This window comes from Agelaius tricolor, unplaced genomic scaffold, assembly GCF_023055355.1.
Source record: "Agelaius tricolor isolate 1412-34295 unplaced genomic scaffold, bAgeTri1.0.p SCAF_11, whole genome shotgun sequence".
In the NCBI taxonomy this organism is placed as follows: Eukaryota; Metazoa; Chordata; class Aves; order Passeriformes; family Icteridae; genus Agelaius; species Agelaius tricolor.
In genome coordinates, this window is record NW_027269271.1 from 19267178 (window position 1) to 19285742 (window position 18565).

General features: G+C 39.7%; 2 protein-coding genes across 5 annotated transcripts in view; one reads left to right on the plus strand and one right to left on the minus strand.

The window, feature by feature from the left end:
• Positions 1-10445, minus strand: part of MIGA1 (mitoguardin 1) — a 34225-nt gene extending 23780 nt beyond the window's left edge. Inside the window, exons 1-7 of the mRNA XM_071436476.1 lie at positions 10285-10445; positions 9273-9442; positions 7403-7580; positions 6277-6413; positions 5921-6047; positions 5364-5500; positions 4483-4606 (exon numbers count right to left, since the gene is read on the minus strand). Of these exons, the coding sequence (XP_071292577.1) occupies positions 4483-4606; positions 5364-5500; positions 5921-6047; positions 6277-6413; positions 7403-7580; positions 9273-9395 (826 nt within the window). The 5' untranslated portion in view covers positions 9396-9442; positions 10285-10445. The remainder of the gene's footprint in view (positions 1-4482; positions 4607-5363; positions 5501-5920; positions 6048-6276; positions 6414-7402; positions 7581-9272; positions 9443-10284) is intronic.
• A 210-nt stretch (positions 10446-10655) lies between these two features.
• USP33 (ubiquitin specific peptidase 33) overlaps positions 10656-18565 on the plus strand; it is a 35497-nt gene continuing 27587 nt past the window's right edge. For 2 of the 4 annotated variants that reach the window (XM_071436474.1, XM_071436475.1), the window contains exons 1-4: positions 10657-10898; positions 15798-15856; positions 16364-16502; positions 17497-17550. In XM_071436474.1, the coding sequence (XP_071292575.1) occupies positions 16422-16502; positions 17497-17550 (135 nt within the window). In that variant the 5' untranslated portion in view covers positions 10657-10898; positions 15798-15856; positions 16364-16421. Of the gene's footprint in view, positions 10899-15797; positions 15857-16363; positions 16503-17496; positions 17551-18565 lie in introns of all 4 variants that reach the window. The other 2 variants (XM_071436471.1, XM_071436473.1) reach the window with 2 other exon arrangements.

The window sequence follows — 18565 nt, forward strand, 5'->3', positions numbered from 1 at the left end:
TCTGACCTGAAATTCTGCTTGTAAGTAAAGCTATTGTTTCTCTCCCAACTCTTTGCATTCCTCCCAAGTTAACTCGACTAACATTTCAGTCTGCTAGAAAAGTTCTAAACAGGAAAAAAAAATGGAGAGAGCTTTCTTCAAGGGCAGACTACTGAAAGTCCTGGAAGCTTTTAACCCTCTACACACCTTTACATTCATCACTCAGAAATAACAGGATGAATATTTTGTTTCCCAGTTCTGTGCCAACCTCCTCCTTTCTGACAGACTGCAGCCTCATGGCTGCCTCAGGACAGCCTGTTGCTGTTTGTGGGCTTTCCATGCTGGTTCATGGTACTAAAAGAGGCACAGCGTAAAAACAACCACAGTTCAGCCCTACATATTTCTTTTATTTCCATGACCAGAAGTACTTTTTCTACAGAAATCCTATTTTAGCTCACTGATTTATATGATAATACTGAAAGTCCAGTGGAGAATGCAACAACAGTGAACGCAATGGAATTCCATTATTTCATCTATTTAAAATGCAAGTCTTTTCCAGGGTGGTATTAATAATTTATAACTCAAGGACAGCTTACCAAGTTGAAAATTATTATTTGCAATTATTTTTATTATTATTATTCTTAATAGTATTCTACTCACAGGGAGAAAACATAAATATGTTTGTTTTTTTTATTTATACCTCTGTCTTCTGCACGGCTGAAAGCTGAATATTTAGAAATATCAGAAGTAGCTGTCATAGCAGGCAGAAGAGAGGCACTTGAGGCACAGCACATGAAGAAAGACAGTGGCTGCAGTGCTAAGCTTTTGTATTCCAACAGGCCCCCAGGTAACTAATTCCTGACTCTCCCTTGTGACACGTCCCCACAGCCTCCTCCAGAAGGCTCCTGCTTGGCAAATTGTTTATCATGCACAACCAACTTAAAATAGTAAGTGGGATCACAAAGTGCAAAGCAAGTCTGTGGTATGATTTATCAATGGCAGCACTAAGATCTAAATTTGATTTGGTAGAGGGAAATGTTGGGAAGAGTAACATTTAAAGGTTTTGGGAAGGAGCAGTATCTCTGAACCATAGATAAATAGCAGGAGAGGGGTCTCAGGAGCTCCAGAAGTTTGATAGAAGAATTTCCAGAGAAAGCCAAAATTGAGAAATTGCTAAAAATTTTCACGTCTCTAAGTTTCCTTCTGAACAAATTTGGAGTTCCTTATAAATCAAATTATAAACATCTTCCATTCTTATAAGGAAGAACAATAAGTGCCTGTCAGGCATTTATGTAGCACTTGATAGCATCTGTCCAACTGTCAGAGCCTCAACTCCAGCTGTGCCTGATCACAAGCACTTCAGGCAGAGGAAACAGAAGAAGAATCCACAAACCATACCTATCTTTCCTATGTATAGGAGAAAAAAACTAGAGCTAAACATTCTCTGATTATTGTAGCTGGTGAACAGCTGAAACCCTGAAGCACATGAGCTGGTTATAAATGTTTTTAACGAGCTCTAAGTGTCATCACAGAATGGTTTGGGTTGGAAGGGCCATTAAAGACCTTCTAGTTCCAACCCTGCCAACACGAGATCAAGTGGCTCAAAGCCCTGTCCAGCCTGACCTTGAGCACTTCCATGGATGGGGCAATTATGAATTAATATATTAAGGACAAAGGGTTTATCTTATTCACTCCAAGACTCACAGAAGAACGAATAATAGTAGCAAGGGGAAATACTTAAATGCCAGAAAGACCACACTGACCATTTAACCCCAGGTTTGTATCTTCCTCTCAAAGAATGAAAATCCCTCAAAACAGCACTAAAAAAAAAAAAATTTGCCTCTAAAGTGAGTTGAGGGTAGCTTACTACAGAACTTCACTTGTTTCACTTGAACAACTAGAAATTTGATCTAGTTATGACTCTGACAACAAGGTCTACAAGTCCCCCAGCACCACATACCTCTTCCATGTGTAAGCAGCTATTCAGAACAAGTCAGGCACCCCTCAGTGTTTTCTTCAATAAGGAGCTGACATGCTCAACATGAACCATGGATTACCTTGTTTTTCCAAAACATGGAAAATTTTTATGGCTTGTTTTGAGCTGTCTAGAATCTCCAATCTTCTGAAATATGACCAAGAGAACTGGACACAGCATTCTAAAACCACACCAACCCAAGACTGCATCTCTGCCTCTAGGCTGTTGCTGTTCTTTGCACACAGCCAAAGGTTAGAAAAGTTTTTTTTCTGCAGCCATGTGCCAAGAGCTTACACTGATTATGATGTGTAATTTTGCTTAAGTGTTTCTTCATGATTTTTCTTTTAAAATCTCTCACTTATATGTACAATTCATACCTGCCAGGATTGGTAGTACAAATGTAGTTTGTTACTATTTAAAGAGATTATTCAGATCTTTACTACTAATCTTTGCTTTTTGTTCATTCAGTACTTTAAATGCCCTAAATTATAAAATTTTATCAACTTCCACCTCTACAATGATTTTATAATCAATTATATGGTTGATAAAATTACAGCATTTAACTAAATATCTTCCCTAAAAGGTAAATCTTTCTTTTAACAGTGGGCAGAAATATAAATAAATGTTCATGTCAGTGAGCTAAATATTATCACCTAATTTATGCTATACCAATTCACCAAACTGCAGATCTCTCAAAAACCTTCAGTCCAAGAAAACTTACCTGCTTTGAAATTGTATCAACTGGCACTATTTAAATACTGTATTATTTTGGCTGAGGTAACAGAACTGCAAATTAGCAACTCTTGTTTCACAGGCATGACATGCTGGAGATTGTTCCAAATGATTGGGAAATTGCCCGTTTATCTCAAAATCTTAACAAACAAACAACTCCCATTCTCATTTTCCCAGATAAGTGAATAGTAAATGGTAGATTAGGATGCTTTCTTTATCTAATTTCTTTAAGAAGATTTAGGTATAAATCATCCAGAAAAACATCTCAGCTACCTCTTTTGCCACAAATTATAGTCATTCCTACACAGCATAGGACCCTCCACTTTTGTTTCTGTTCAGAACTGTAGTTTGTATTTTGCAGTAGAGTATTATTCCTATTCTTAGTAGTGCAAAGAAGGCTGTACTATCTTTATTTCTTTTGATCACTGGGATTTCATAATTTTTTTGGACTTGCTTATTCTTGTGACTCTTGAACCCTTCAAGGCACCCTAAGTGCTTCACAGGAGATTGTCCTTCTGATTTTTTATTAAAACATTCTGAAAAAAGTGAAGCATCCTTTAATATACTTGCTGTTCAAGTCAAAAATTCAAGAAAGATAATGATGAAAAGCTCCAAATCCTGAACACAGAAAACAGTATTCACTAAACCAGTTCATTACTTTTTTCCTCACTCATCTGGGCCAGTACAAATAAAATTTAAATAATAAAGTAACTCAAGAGATCACAGATTATTTCTACAAAGAACATTTGAAAGGAATCAGATTCTCAGAACATTCTTGGTAAACAAGAATTTAGTTATCACATCTGAAAAATGAAATATTAATTGTAAATACTCCCAGGGTAATCAAACAAAATAACTAATCACATTGAGCATTCACATGAAGTCCTTTGAGTACCATTTTATTAATTTGGCCTGAAGACAGAAATCACAAATGAAATTCTAATTATAATGGATATACAATGCAACTTGACTAGATGGTTTCAGATACCAAAATGAAATGTTCAAATGCTTTTTTGCTTTAAGGGTTACATTTACAGGTGTATGCAGACAAGTCAGAAAGCCAGCTCTGACCCAAATGTAATTCCCCCCTTGTCAAGGCTGCGTTTGGTGGATGCAGGAGAGGAGGGCCAAGCGAGGACAGCCCAGCACTGCCACCTCGTGCCAGGCAGCACGGCTCCTGCCAGACTGAGCCAGAACGTGCTCTGCCTTTAAACTCCACACTCCTTGGAGAACAGATGCTGCATCTTGAATTATCAAAGGGTACAACAGCATCCATCTTTAATATCCAATTCTTTCAATAAAAATAATCAATCTGTAGTTAATCAGCATGTCAGGCAGCAACTACTCATTATATTCGCTGCTGTAACAGCCTAGGCACTCAGAACTGATATATTTCACTCACCAGAGATGAGACCTTTGCTAATGGACATCTGCTTTTTGATTAAGTCTTTCTAGTATAATTTTCCATTTTGGTAAAAAAATTATGAAAAAGCATATCAAATGTCATAGTTCAGAAGATGCATAAAACCTCTGAACACCCATGCTATAAAAAGGGTCATATATTCTTCCTGTATAAATGTTTAAATATGACAAGTTACAAAGAAGACAATTTCCTTTCAATCCATTGTTATCTAAAGTAGAACCACTTCATCAAACACAACATAATAACATAAAGAATGTGATTTTTTTGTTGTTGTTGATTTACTGATAAATATAATTTTGCTCAGTGGATATTTCAGTCCTCTGCCCAAGAGCCATGATTACAAACAAAAGGGGTGTAAAGTAGCAGTACTCACCAATATCATTAGCTAGAGCAGCAGGATCAGAGACCCCAAGGGTGGCTTCAAACTCTTCCTGAAGACGATAAGCTCTTTGAAGAAGAGATTCAAGCTTATGAATGAATTCAGCACTAATGATATCCTGCAAGAAGACAGACATTAGCTGCTTTTCTATTTGCTTTCAGCCTGTAAGACTCCTTTGTAAAATCCAAGGATATTAAGCCTTCACAGAACAAACCGTGACACATTAATTTCCTACAAACCACACAGGGACACTGTCAGGTGAAAACTTCAACATCCACAATAGATACACTTTTCAAAACATACACATATTTTATTTAGAGTAATGAAAAAAAAATCTAAATTTAAAAATAATTTTAAATTATCTGTGATATTTGCTGCACTAGAAATAATGAAAGTAACACATCTGTTTATTTCAAAATATTTTTTAGCATTTTGTTTATAAGAAAGGAGGAAAACAAATAAAGTTTAAGCACATTGTTTGTGAATATGCACAAATTGATTATTTTTCCCTGAGACATTTATCTTTGGCAAGCAGATACCCTCTCACATAATCATAAAAGAAAGAGAGGACCCAAGGGATTATGGGCAGGGAAGCTGTCTGCTTGATAGCTCAATAATACTGTCCAGAAGCAAACACTGATGCATCAACAATTGCCAAAAGATAAATACTGTTGGTTCCCTTCCCATGCCCTCCTCCAAATAACCAACCAAAAAAGTCAGAAGAATTGACCTCAGATCTCCTTTAAATACAATACCACTAAACTGGAAATTGAATCAATTGTCAAGTTTGGTAATTGAATTTGCAAAGATTCAGGTAATCACACAGAACAAACTGTCAGGGCAGCACCAGCAGATTACAGATGGGATGTACTCACTTCTACACTTTCTTCTGCAATTGCATCTCCTGCTCCCAGCTTAATGGAACCACAGATTGCCTCATCTTCAACTTGCCTGTTCCGAAAAGTTAGAGCCTGCTCCCAGCGCCTCAGTGCCTCCTCAAACAGCTCCATACCTAGGGCAGAGCAGGAGCAGCTTCAGCTGCACTCATGTTTTACAGACACGGGAAAATATGTAGCTAAAATAAGCATAATTATCAGAGAGATGTAAGCTGAAACAACATCACTTCCCAGCCTATATCAGTATATACCCAGTACATATTTACCTTCTTTTTGTGTAAAGAAACGTGATCATTTTCCCCATGTGTCAGGGCTTGATTTTAAGGATTACTACTGCAAATAGTGGAGGAAAAAGTGTTATGGAAAACTAACTTTAGATCAAGTATGATTTCATTATTTTATGGAAATGTTCTCAGACACTTGCCAACAGGACACTGAGAAAGAACACAGTAATATTTTGTGTCACTTTACCATAAAGCAAAGAAATAATTTACATACATTGTAAGCCAATGCTGAATATTCTTATTATGACTTACCCATCAAATACAAATTTTCAGGCGTAGTCACTGGAATATTGACAAGCTTAAGGTCATCTTCATCTGCTTTATCCCAGGAATTAGAATTGCCACAAGCACAACTGTGACAAGAGGTGGCACTCTGAACCTTGAAAAACAAAAGAGAGTACCCTTAAAACGTTCCTGCCTGAGTACATGACATCCAAGCCATCTGCCTAGAAACTGCTTTTACACTGTGGTAAGGACAGTGGCTTCTCAGCATCTCTAGCTGCCTGTGCAGGTCATCCAGGAAGCTTCCTTCAGCTCAGTGAAGCCTTTAGATGCATGTTCAATACAAGTTAACAGACATTCAAGAGCCTTAAAACATTTTTACTTACCGAGGCCAGGCTTTGAACTGAACCAGAGTATTTACTGAAAAGTCCTCCATTTGCATAGATACAGGACTGAGATCCTTTTTCCTTGGCAGAGCTCAGAGAAAGAGTCAAGTTTTGTCGACTGCTGGAACAACTAGAACCTAGGAGACACATTTGTTTTAAAGCTCTTGCAAACTCAATATTGCTTCTTGTGCAAATCTATCAAGAATTGCATTTACTCTTTTCAATAAAATCCAGTTTAGAAGCTAACAACAATCATTCTTTTATTTACAGTTCTACTTGAGAAACTACACATTAGAATTCACTGTCTGTAACAATAACTATGCATTCTACCTTAATAATTTGCCTATTCTATAAAAAAGCAGATGTGAATTTCTCCATATTGAGATACACATGTAAGAATGGCAAAACCCATTGTTAACATACTATTGATAAAAAGGGTTTTAATCCTGGTTCATGATTAAAACTTCACCTTTGACAAGAAGCCCAGCTTCTTTATAAGAAAGATACTGTAATTTTGTTTCTAATTTGACAAATTCAAAATTCAAAGTCTAAAAATTTGAACCAACTCAGGTGTTCCATCCTATGGAGATGATTAGAGGGATGGAGCACCTCCCCTCTGAGCAAATGCTAAAAGCTGGGGTTATTCAGCCTGGAGAAGGTTCCAGGGAGACCTTACTGCAGCCTCTCAGTACTTGAAGGGGCCTATAAGAAACATGGGAACAGACTTTTCAGCAGGATCTGCTGCAATAGGATAAGGGGTTATGGTTTTAAAACTAAAAGAGGGCTGATTTACATTGGATGACAAGGAAGAAAGGTTCTACAATGAGAGTGCTAAAACACTGGAATGGATTGCCCAGAGAAGTCATGGATGCTCCATCCCTGGAGACACTCAATGCCAGGTTGCATGGGTCTATGATCAACCTGGTCTAACTGAAGATATCCCTGCTCAATGCAGGGGTTGGACTGGATGAACTTCAAAGGTCCCTTCCAACCCAAACTATTCCATGATCAAAGGAAAATAGTTTGATTTACTACTACAGTTATGCATACCCATCCCCTCACACAACGTTCTTTCCTCTCCAAGAAAAAAACAAAAAAACCCCAACTTGAGGGTTCCATGCCTTACCTTTTTCTGAAGCAGCTGCTTTGGTACACTCTAATACAAGATGAGCTGGCTCCCATGGTGGCACTTTCTTATTTTTCTTTCCACGTCTTCTTTTAAAGTGATGGGCCAGAAAAATCACAGATATTGCACTCACTGCTGTTACTGTGAAAAGTTTCTTTAACCCCGGGGAAAGCTTTATCTGAAAATAAAAATGTGATTTAATTGCAAATATACATACTGAGAGACAGACTGCAGCACCAAGAACTATAAAGTATATTGTAAACCCATAGACTATGGGGATCTAAGCAAATGACTTTCAAACAAAAATTTGGGTTTTTTTAATTTCTTCTTAATGCCAGGACAACGCAGGGCTTCAAGTAAATCTCTATTAGCAAAAAAATACTGAGAAGGAACTTGCCTTTCCCAACTACACTACTTCTTGCACTGTGAAAGAGTGGAAGATCCTAATGCCAACATTCGTCTGTGTTTCAGTTTGAGTAGAACATGTATTTAAACACATTTCTCTAAAGTAGGCTTTGAAAAAAAAACTTTACATTTTATTTTGGATCTCTTTCAGTCATGGGTGTATAGGTGTTTAAATTAGTAAATAAGAGCCACATACACAAACAACTTGTATCAAAAGCCATTAACAAAATTTGTAACATGCAAAATAACAAGGAAAGTGCCATTTAACTGGAAACCACAGTTCACATTCATAAAATCTTCTGGAAACTTATGCTGCTTGAGGAACAGAATGCTGGGAGAAAAGCAGATCCACAGTCCTCGGGCCTCATATGGTGTTTGTGTAACACGATTCCTCATACCAGAGAGAGCACACAGAGCACTCTGGCACTCCTGGCTGCGGTGCAGTTGCTGAAGACTATCACCACTGTGCAATGTGAAGAAACACTGAAGGCTTCTCTCTGCACTGAGTTTACAGTCAACAAGTCAAGCACCTTTGACATATTGAGAACCCTGCCCTTCCTGGTACCATGCCTTGACTGAAGTCTACAACTATCACTGTACTCCAGCACCAACACAAAGCTTACAAAATTTACAAGACTACTGCATTTCACAGAAGAGAGTTAACAACCAAACACCTGAGATTAAAATCTCTGAGATCACAAAATTAAATGTTAACACATTGCAGTTTCAAAGAACTGCAAAAGGATTTTTCTAAATTTGTGTGTGCCTACAAACATGACCATAAATTGATTAACAGTGAAATGAAAACCTCTAAAAAGAGGAATGTTAATAGCTGCACATAAGGGAGTTGCATGTGGTATTTTAAAAGGACATAAGTATGCTACCACATGAAAAAGAAAAGAGTGATCTTGCAGTGAGAGTTTTGAAGTATTTAATATAAAGAAAAAAAGTGGAAATGAGCATATGCAACTAAGACTCAGAATATCTTACCCTGGTTTTATATGCAGTAAAAGCAAAGTACTTATAGGGAACTGTGAAATATGACATAGCTTTTGCTTTCAAGTCTGTAATTCAATACAGTCATATTAAAGACCTAGTTTGAAAAGCAGAACTCAATACTGTTATTCAAAGTTTAATGACAGTTTTGTTTAGCTTGTAAATACCAAAAAAAATCTACAAAAAAAAAAAGGCAATTTGAAAATGTTGATATCTTGAGAATCACTGCACTGTTACAAAATGGAGATATACAGACACTGCAGGTAAAGCAGATGCAGGATGATGTACTAAGTATTTATTAGCAGAAAAAGACAAAAATACACACTTATTTTACTGCAGTGTTATAAACAAACTAAACCCCAATGTATTCTGTACAAATTTGATTCACTGTCATAAGAGTACATACAACACTACAATAAACTTTAAAGGTATAACAAAAGTAACAAAATTTAGATAATGTATTTATTACCTGGTTAAGAGAATAATACCAGGAAAGGGGAAGATGAAACACCCGCAAAGCTACTGTCTTCAGAGAAAATCGTGTCTCAGTAACAGCTTCTTCTGACATGGCTCCTTCTCTCCCATACCTCATTAAGCGAAACTATCTTGAAAACAATCACAGATGGTCTCTGGAATATTCTGGCAAAAGAAGGATACATACTATGAAGATGTAAAGGATGCATAACTATGGAAGGATGCATCCTTCCTAAAAGAAGGATGCATAACTACACAACAGAAGCCCAGGACATTTTTCTTCTACAAGCTCGAATCTCTTCAATCACAAGTACATTACTTGTTTGATTGATGTTTTTGACTGGAGGCAAGACTTAATGTGGAGACAGCAGATTTGCTGGTTCAGCTTAGGCCCCGTTTGTCCAGCTGCTGTGTGCAGATGGGCAGCTGCACAACGCCCAGGACTAAGGCGGGCTCGGTGTGCTTTCATTAGCGGCCGCTCCCGTACTACATACAGCCTCCAAGGCACGCACGACAACAACCCTGCCTCTGAAACCGCGACTGTTGGAAGAACCTATCTGCCGCCTGAAAGAATTAAAAGATTTGTGAGCAGCTAGAAAAAGTTTATCTCATTCAGCGCCTCGTTTATTTGCAGATACACCACGAGACACAACCACTACAGCCTGACGTAATCTCCCCGACGCAGGCACACCTCTCTCACTCCCCGATGCTGAACACAAGGCGAAGCCTCCGAACCGCGACCCCGGCACCGCAGCCGTGGCACGGCGGAAAGCGATGGAGGCCGAGGGGCAGAAGCCACCTCCGCCCAGCCCGCCCGAGCCCTCTCCAGCCTGGGCAGCCCCGGCTTCAGGGGCGGGCAGCGGGCAAAACCGGGCGGGCAGCGGGCAGAACCGGGTGCCCTGCGCGCTCCTCAGCCCCCTCCCCGCACCCGCCCGGGTCAAAGCGGGCGCCCCTCTCCCCGTACCGTGGCCGGGTCGCTACAGCTGCCGCACTCAGTTGTCACCTACCTGCCCGCCGAGCACCGGGGCACGGGCAGCTCCCTCCGCTCCGGCCCCGGCGCTGCCCGGAGACCGACGGGATCCGCTTCCGGCAGAGGGAGAAGCGGCGGCTGTCGGCCGGGAGGAGCCGCTACCACGTGAGGGAAACCTGCGGCATCAGAACTCCGCGCCCGCCATCTTTGCTGCGGGCAGCTCCCGTTGCGGGCAGTCGGGCGGGGGCGGGGTGCGCGCCTGGCGCCGCCATCTTTGTACGGGGCAGCACTCACATGAGCGGCTGAGGCTCTCGGCGCGGCCATCTTTGTACGGGGCAGCGCTCACATGAGCAGCTGAGGCTCTCGGCGCGGCCATCTTTGTGCGGGGCAGCGCTCATATGAGCGGCTGAGGCTCTCGGCGCGGCCATCTTTGTGCGGGGCGCGTCCGCGGCGGCGTCGCGGCAGCCGCGTCCGCCCGGCCGCGCGTGTGCGGGGCGGCACCGGCGGAGCCGCGGCCCGGGCGCGCCCAGCTCCGCCACGGTAGCCCCGCTGCAGCGCCGTTGTCCCCGCAGGCAAGGGCGAGACGCGGGGCTGGTCGCGGCCCGGCTGAGCTCCGGGATCCGTGCGCGGCGCATCCTCCCGGCTGCTCCGGTAAGAGAGGAAGGGCCCGCTTGGGCAGCGGCGGAGGGTTCGGGCTGGCGGGGGCTGGCAGCGCGGCGGGCCGTGTGTCCGGCTGGTCCCACAGCCCGAGGCGCGTTGGTGCGGCGATGGCGGCCGCCCGGGAGCCGTCCCGGCGGTACCGCAGGGCTGGGCGGGGGACGGAGGTCGGCGGTGCCCGGCCCGGGGCAGCGGGGCCGTGTGGGGCGGGACCGCCCTCCCCCCGGCTGGAAGCGGCCGCAGAGCTCCGCAGGTCCCTGCTGAAGGTGCAGCTGTGCGGAAGCGGGACCGCGGCCACCGCGCAGTCCCTAAAGCCGGTAATTGAGCGATACATGGCCCTGTTCGCTCCTCGAGTTACCCGTGCGGATGGATCGTCGGTATGAGGGCTGGAACTGCCTGCGGGAAGAGTCCGGGCTATCACCTAGTGGAAAATCACTGTAGCCTTCTCCTGCGCTCAGGCAAAGCCCGAGTAGGACAATCCTCTTAGAAATATAGAGGTTAGCTAATGGGTTTCATAGTTAGGATTTAGCGTGGTGGAAGAAAGAAACGAAAGAGTGGCCTGTATGCCCTGAAAGCCAATATAAAATGAAAACTGTCTAACCTTGTAAGAGGATATACCCTCAATTCCAGAATATTTTTAAATGTCTTTTCTCTGTGGGAGCAGTACTTAAGGGCAGAAAAGGAAAGTAATGGAAGTGACTTATCAATTTGTGTCTTGCTTGAGTGGGTAGCTCTTGGTGCCTGAGGAGAAAGAGCAGGTACCTTTGACCAGGTTTCTGAGCACATTTTTGTCATTTAGTAGGAAAATACCAGGTTTTATGCTAAATAGATATAAAGTAAGTTCTCTACCAGTGCTGGAATTGGTGGTGTCATTTTTTCAAGAAATGCGATGCACTTCTTTATTGTTGATAGATTGAACAAAGATAAAAATACGGAGGGATGGGAGATAAAATTCAAAAGTACCTATTGATTGATGAAATATAAAGGAACTTAGGTCAAGAATAGGAAAGATGAACCTTAATTTGACACACTAAAAAGATTAATTTTAAGTTTGGTAAAAATGTCATTCATGTACAAAAGTAATTGAAGGAATTTCTGTAAAGTCTAATCAAAACAACACAGATTTTTAGAAAAGTGATAAAAAATGTATCTTAACAATTGGTATATGCCTAAGGCTATCACTTCAGTGGGCTTTTATAGCTCTGAGTGAATGCTGGTGGGTTTTTTCTGAATGTGAAGAATATTAATATGGTAAGTAATTACTGAACTTCCAGACCTCCTTAGTATTCTAAGTAATTAAGTGTTCAGGTACAAAGTTGCACTCTTATGTCACTCTTGCTTTGTTGCTATAAAATATAAATAAATGTTAAATGAAATTGTTCCAGTGCTTCACTGGTAAAATAACCATGAGTGCAACGAAGAAGCCTGAGCTTACAGATTACTGGTTTGAGATGCTGTAATTCAGAGCTGTACTGACAAAATAATAAAAGCCTGTAATGAAGACACAATTGCTGCTTCATGTAATTGATGTCTTCAGAATAATCCTTTTATTCTTAAAATCTTCCATCAGCATTCCCTTACTGAACTCTGTAAAATGATCTCTTAAAACAGCTCCATATTAAGAACATCAGTGGAATACATAAAACATACAATTGTTTTTTTCAATATCTGTTGAAGTGTTAACTACTGTAACTAGGCAGATGAAATCATTAATCCAAAAATTTTTCAAATAATTTAAAATTTGTTTTGTTTCTTTAGGAGATATTGGGTTCCTTATATGACCCAAAGATAATTTTCGAGATCAGGTGAATTCCATAGTGTTTGATGGGGGTTTTCTGTGGGTGTGATAGGCTTTCCATGGTAGGCACCACACAAGTCTGTGATGCTGTGGAATTCTACTGAATAATAAGCAGGTTGCTGGTCGTGATGCTTTGAATTACAGTCAACATTTCTCTGAAGGCTGGATTTTGTTCTTCTTGGGCAATGCAAAGACTTGTCAAGAACACAAAAAAACCCTCCAAGACTGGACTTGAAGAGAATTTTTTCTTTGAAGTGTGAGTCTGTGCATGCTCAAAGCAAAGTTCTGTTGATGAGTCCTACTTTGGAGCATTAATTGGTTCAGTTCATGGGATGGAATAGTATGAAGCATTGAGATAGGTGAACTGCAACCTCTGAGGGGAAGCAATGGAGAGAGCTGGCAATAGACTGGGAGAGAAATCCTCTCCCAGACCTGTGGGAAGCATTTGTTGAAAACCTTATTGCATGAGTGTGATCACGAGTAGTTGGTGTGGAAACAGGCTGAGAGAGCTGGGGCTGATCAGCCAGGAGAAGAGAGGGAGGCCTTACACAAGAGACTTGGAGCAGGACTTGTCACAAGGGCAAGGATAGGACAAAGGGAATGGCTTTGAACCCAGAGGACAGGTTTAGTTAGATATTAGGAAGAAGCTCTCTATTGTGAGGGTGGTGAGGCACTGGAACAGATTGGTCAGAGAAGCTGTGGATGCCCCATCCCTGGAAGTGTCTGAGACCAGCCTGGATGGGGCCCTGGGCAGCCTGATCTAGTGAGTGGCATCCCTGCCCTTGGTGGGGCTTTGGAACCAGATGATCTCCAAGGTTCCTTCCAGCCCAAACCATGCTATGATTGTGTGATCTCCTTGGGATCATGGAATGGAGATATGCTCCAGCTTCAGAACAGGAGTATTAACATGGAATGTAAGAGAAACTATGAATCCTGTTGGATTATTTTGGGCTTTTTTTCAAGTACTGAAAATGCAGGAAAACAATTTTTTCTATGACGCCAACGCAATGCAGAAGCTGGTGTAAAAGCAGATGTGATAATGAGCTGCAGGGGAAGAAAAGCAATCTCTTCACATAGAGTAGGAAGTGGTGAAATGGAGGAAGGTCACTGAGCAAGGGAGGGGCTACCCTGGGCTGGCTAGGACTTAGGTGAAGGATGAGTCATGGGTTTTGAATTAATTTTACAGTTTTAGACTTTAACATAAAATTCTACAAAATGTGTTTCTACAGCTATGTGTATTAAGCTACCAAGGTTATGGCAGAGTTATCATAGTGCTGCAAGATGGAAGGAGGTGTGTAAAGAAATTGTTAACAAAAGGTGAAAGAATGGCCACTCAGCTTTGTTCATATAATGACACGTGAAGAATTTGTAACATGAAGTACACTTCCACAAGAGGTGCTATGCACAGGAATAGGGACCACATCCACAGGGACGTGAGTTTGAACAGCTTTGGCATTTCTGATCATTGTTAGAAAAGAGATGCAGATTGCACCAAGAAACAGAAACTGGCATGAGCAGAACTCCTGGGTTTGGGTTTGTTCAGGACTGCAGGTTTGGATTTGTGGAGTTTTGTGTATGAAAAGTTAAATACAAATTAAATACAAATCTGGCAGCATGAGATGAAGTCTCCATTCATTGCTTGTATTACTTGTAATAATGCATTCAGAAAGCTTCTGCCATAAAAAAAGCCTAAAGCTTTACTAATCCATTATATCAGTCTTTTTAAAGCATTTGTATTAAATCATCTCACTGCATTTAACGTGCTCAGGGCTTTATTTGAAACTCACTTGTCCTTTTTAAACATTTTAACAGACCTTGCAAACTGTGGGAGATGTAACATGCATTCATGTTGCCATTTCTGTTCTGGAAGGGAACCTTGCAGTTCAAAGAGGAATTGCTAATATGATGGAAGTTGAGGAGGTTTGGCTTGAAAAACTGTTGCCTTATTTGAAGTGTCTTTCAGTAACAGTGCATATAGATTATAGTCAGTCACTGAACTGAGCAAGTGCTTCTCCAGCTGGAGCTTATGTTTTAGAATAATGCATTTTAAATGTCATGCCACTGGTCCTGGAAGAGAATTCAGATCTCATCTGGAAAAAAAATCCTAAATGATTTTAAAATCCTGTAGTATTTTCAGTCTTGCGAGATAAGTTCTGAAATACCTTATTGAACAACTGTTAACATGATATTAAAAAAGACTGAAACATTTATACTCATGAGTCTATATATACAATTCTAGATGTAATAATTATACTGTTATATATAAGGAATTGTTTATATATAAAAATGTATTTAAGTGTATATGCATGTGTATACATACATGCATGTAATAGGACATGAAATATCACATGTTATTCCATAACAAATAATATATAATACTTCAATAATATTACCTGTGTAACAATTGTTTATAGCAATAAAATATTTATACACATACACACACATATATAGAAAAATGACCAAAGGGAGCTGAAATGGCTCTTGATTCAGAGGTATCTTACTGCATGGCAACAGAAGGAAAAAGTAAGTCAGACATGATAAGCTGAAAGTTTACCTGGGAGTGTGTCTGAGATGCCCATTAGGCAAGGTTTGATTTCCCCACTCTGTCAAAGCTGTAGGGTGCTTAATATTGAAATGAGTGATTGGTCCTCTGAGTGGAAGGAGCAAACCTAAAGCTGCCAAAGCACACAGGCACACAGGCAAAGTGGAAAGAGGTGTTGGTAACAGTGCTAAAGGCTGCAAACAGATCAAGGAGGGTACATTACTGAGTTGAAGTTTAGTTGCAAGGCTTGATAAGGGAGTGCTACATTAGACAGATATTGGGCAGAATAATTGAACAGAACAAGTTAATTTTTTTTTGGCCTTTAGAGAGATTGAGTCATCAATAGTAATTGCTTAAGTGACAAAACTGAAACAAAGTTATTGGATAGTCCCTGTCTGAATGAGTCAGTTGGAGTATTTATATAAAAAGAACATTACAGAGTTAGTATTTTTATTTTCCTTCTGTTGTTTTCTATGCAACTATTGACATAATAATAACAAAGTGGTTGTATATAGCATTCTTTATTTCTGATAAGTTTCTTTGTCTACACCAGAGACCTTGGATGGGCAAAGAGAGCAAGATAAAAGTGTTGCTGAGTGTTTAGTGCTACATGTGAGTCACAAGTTTGTCTCCTTTTGATATATAATATGTCTGAATCTAGAATGTGTCTTTGTAAATAAATAAAACCAAGATAAAGTTTCTCTATCCTGTGATAAATGAGTCTTGTGTTTCTGCAGTTCAGCCTTCACCGCTTTAGCAGTGTTGCAAAGATCCTTTTCCAGAACATGCAGGCAAAGCCACTGCCAGTCTAGGTTGGCGTGAAAACTAATGTTTATAGCATTTGGGTGCCATGGCAGAGTGCAGAAAGTTAAATAATTGACCCAAATCACCTCTGCTCCATTCAGAATTCTTTTAGTTTGACTTAGAAGTCCTTGGATTTCATTTTAGAAGTCAGCAATAGTTTTGGGCTATTGGAGTCTCTTTATAAAGTTGTTTATACTAACTTAGTCTAAAGAGGCACATTGTTTTAAAAGTTATGTATATGTTGCATGTTAGATATCTAGTATTGCTGTCTAGTCTAAGGAATTGGGTTTTACTCATTGTTACTTCTCTTGACAGGTGATTCCCTGGTGTTGAAAATTACAGCTACAGCATCTCAGAAAATACAGCTTCAGCCATGTCATCACCCAGCAGCAATTGCCCACACCTGGAATCAGTTGGTGAGATAACAAAGGAGGAGTTGATACAGAAATCTCATGTGAGTTGTAGCAATTCACTTTCTTGCTATCACTGTTAACTGGTCAGGGTTTTTAGGTCCACATTTTAGTGTATTATTAGTTATAAGGTGCATTTAAGTGTCAAGCATGGGTAAAAGCTCCTCTGCTGGAATAGTAGGGTTTAAATAAAGTATGAGAAGAATTGTGGGATTGATGAAGCTGCAAATCCATTTTTCAGCACTTAAAGAGCACCTTTGCCACAATTGATGTTTTATTGGACTCATTAGTTAGAGTTATCAGAACACCAAGCTGAAGTTCATTTTCATTGCCATTGCAGCATTTAGTTATTCAGACTGTCAGTGTAATATAGCACAAGTGACTTCAAGTAGAAACTGTAACAAAGAAATTTATGCTTGAGTTTACTTGGGTAACAGTTCTCTTTTTGATGGAGAACTCTTGGTTTCAAACTAATATTAATAATGGAGCAAGAAAGATCTTGTAGCTCATTTAAGTAGCTGGGAGGTGATGAAAAGTGAAAAGTTTTCTGTCCATGGTGCTTAATTTCTGTAACAGTTCTTTTGCTGCTGAGGAGTACAGTGTTTTCCTCCTGTTGCATCTTGTTTCTGTAAACCTTTGCAGGTAGTGTCTGCATGAAGCAATATGAATTTACTAAAAGTTCCATCACTATAATTTCTTTTTATGTTAAATTCATAGCAAAGACCAATTATGAGGATTATTATAATTATGTGATAGGGTGATATTTATGCCTTACTTAGAAAAGCAAGTTTTGGTTTAAGATGAAAACTCAGAGATAAATCTGAGATTTTAGTCAAAAAATATGCTGATCTTGAGATTATGGGAAGCAAAACCTGGATTGGTTATCAAAATATCCCTTTTTAAAAGCTAACTTTAAAGTCTTAAAGGTATTAATCTGATACTAAGCTTTACAGTATTTTTTCTCATTTTGTCTTGAAGTTGTGGTTCACTGGTGAAAGTAAGTGAAATAAAACTTGCTTTTGTGTTGAACTTTATCAGGGCACTTGTCAGGACTGTAAAGTCAGAGGACCCAACCTTTGGGCATGCCTAGAGGTAAGTTGTTCTGTTGTTCTGCAGAAGAGTAATTTTCTAGTAAAGATAAAGTTGGTAGAATTTTTTTAAAGAAAGATCTGTAATGAAGTACTTGAAGTTAGTTTGTTTAACTTCTCATTGAAAAGCAAAATTTCTTCTATAGTTCTTTATTTTTTAAATTATTTACCTTCTATCAGGTACATACTTCTTGTAATTTAAGAAGAATATGCTTAAAATGATGGTTTTTTATAAGAAGGAAGATAGCATATTAGTGTTTTTACTTGAGTTATGATGCTTTTTAGCTCTTAAGTTTTGAAGGGTTTTTTTAATCTTTTCCCTGGGTAGATCTAAAAAATAATGTATTATTCCTGAGTTAATTAAATTATTTTTTATAAGCCTTTCTTAGCAGTTGTAGTCATAACATCTAGTAGTAAATGCAGACATTTTACAGAATAATGCATACTCTGACTTTTATTCTTAAGGAAAACAAATAAAAAATTCCTTGTTTTGAAACTTGCATAATCTTATATGAACATTCTCCTTATTTTGTACAAATTTCATACAGTCTGGGTATGGCTCTGTCATAAATATGCTTTTGCCTGACTCTCCTTGCTGTCTACAAAAAACTGTAATTTTCACTGTGTTTAAAGAAAGTACAAATATGTTGCTGAGGGATCTATGATCCCAACTGGAAAGCATATAGTTAACTTAGTTTTTAAAATGTCTTGTGAGTTCTTTGGACTTTTTGCAGATGTTTACAGAGATTGCCCTGTAGGCTTGACTTCATTTAATGGCAATTTTTCTTTAAGTACTGTCATAAGGATCTCTAGGCTAATGGCCCCCTCTAAGTGTATGTATGAGCATCTTAAAATGCTCTTCATTTGTGTCCTTTTAGGTGGACAGTGGTAACAATTAAGAGATCATCTTATTTTGCTCCTTCTTTCAATAACAGACATGAAGGGGGAAAGAAGCAGTGTTTAATGTCTTTTGTTAGATGGCCTGAATTTTTAATTATGTATGAACAAACCTCTTGGGA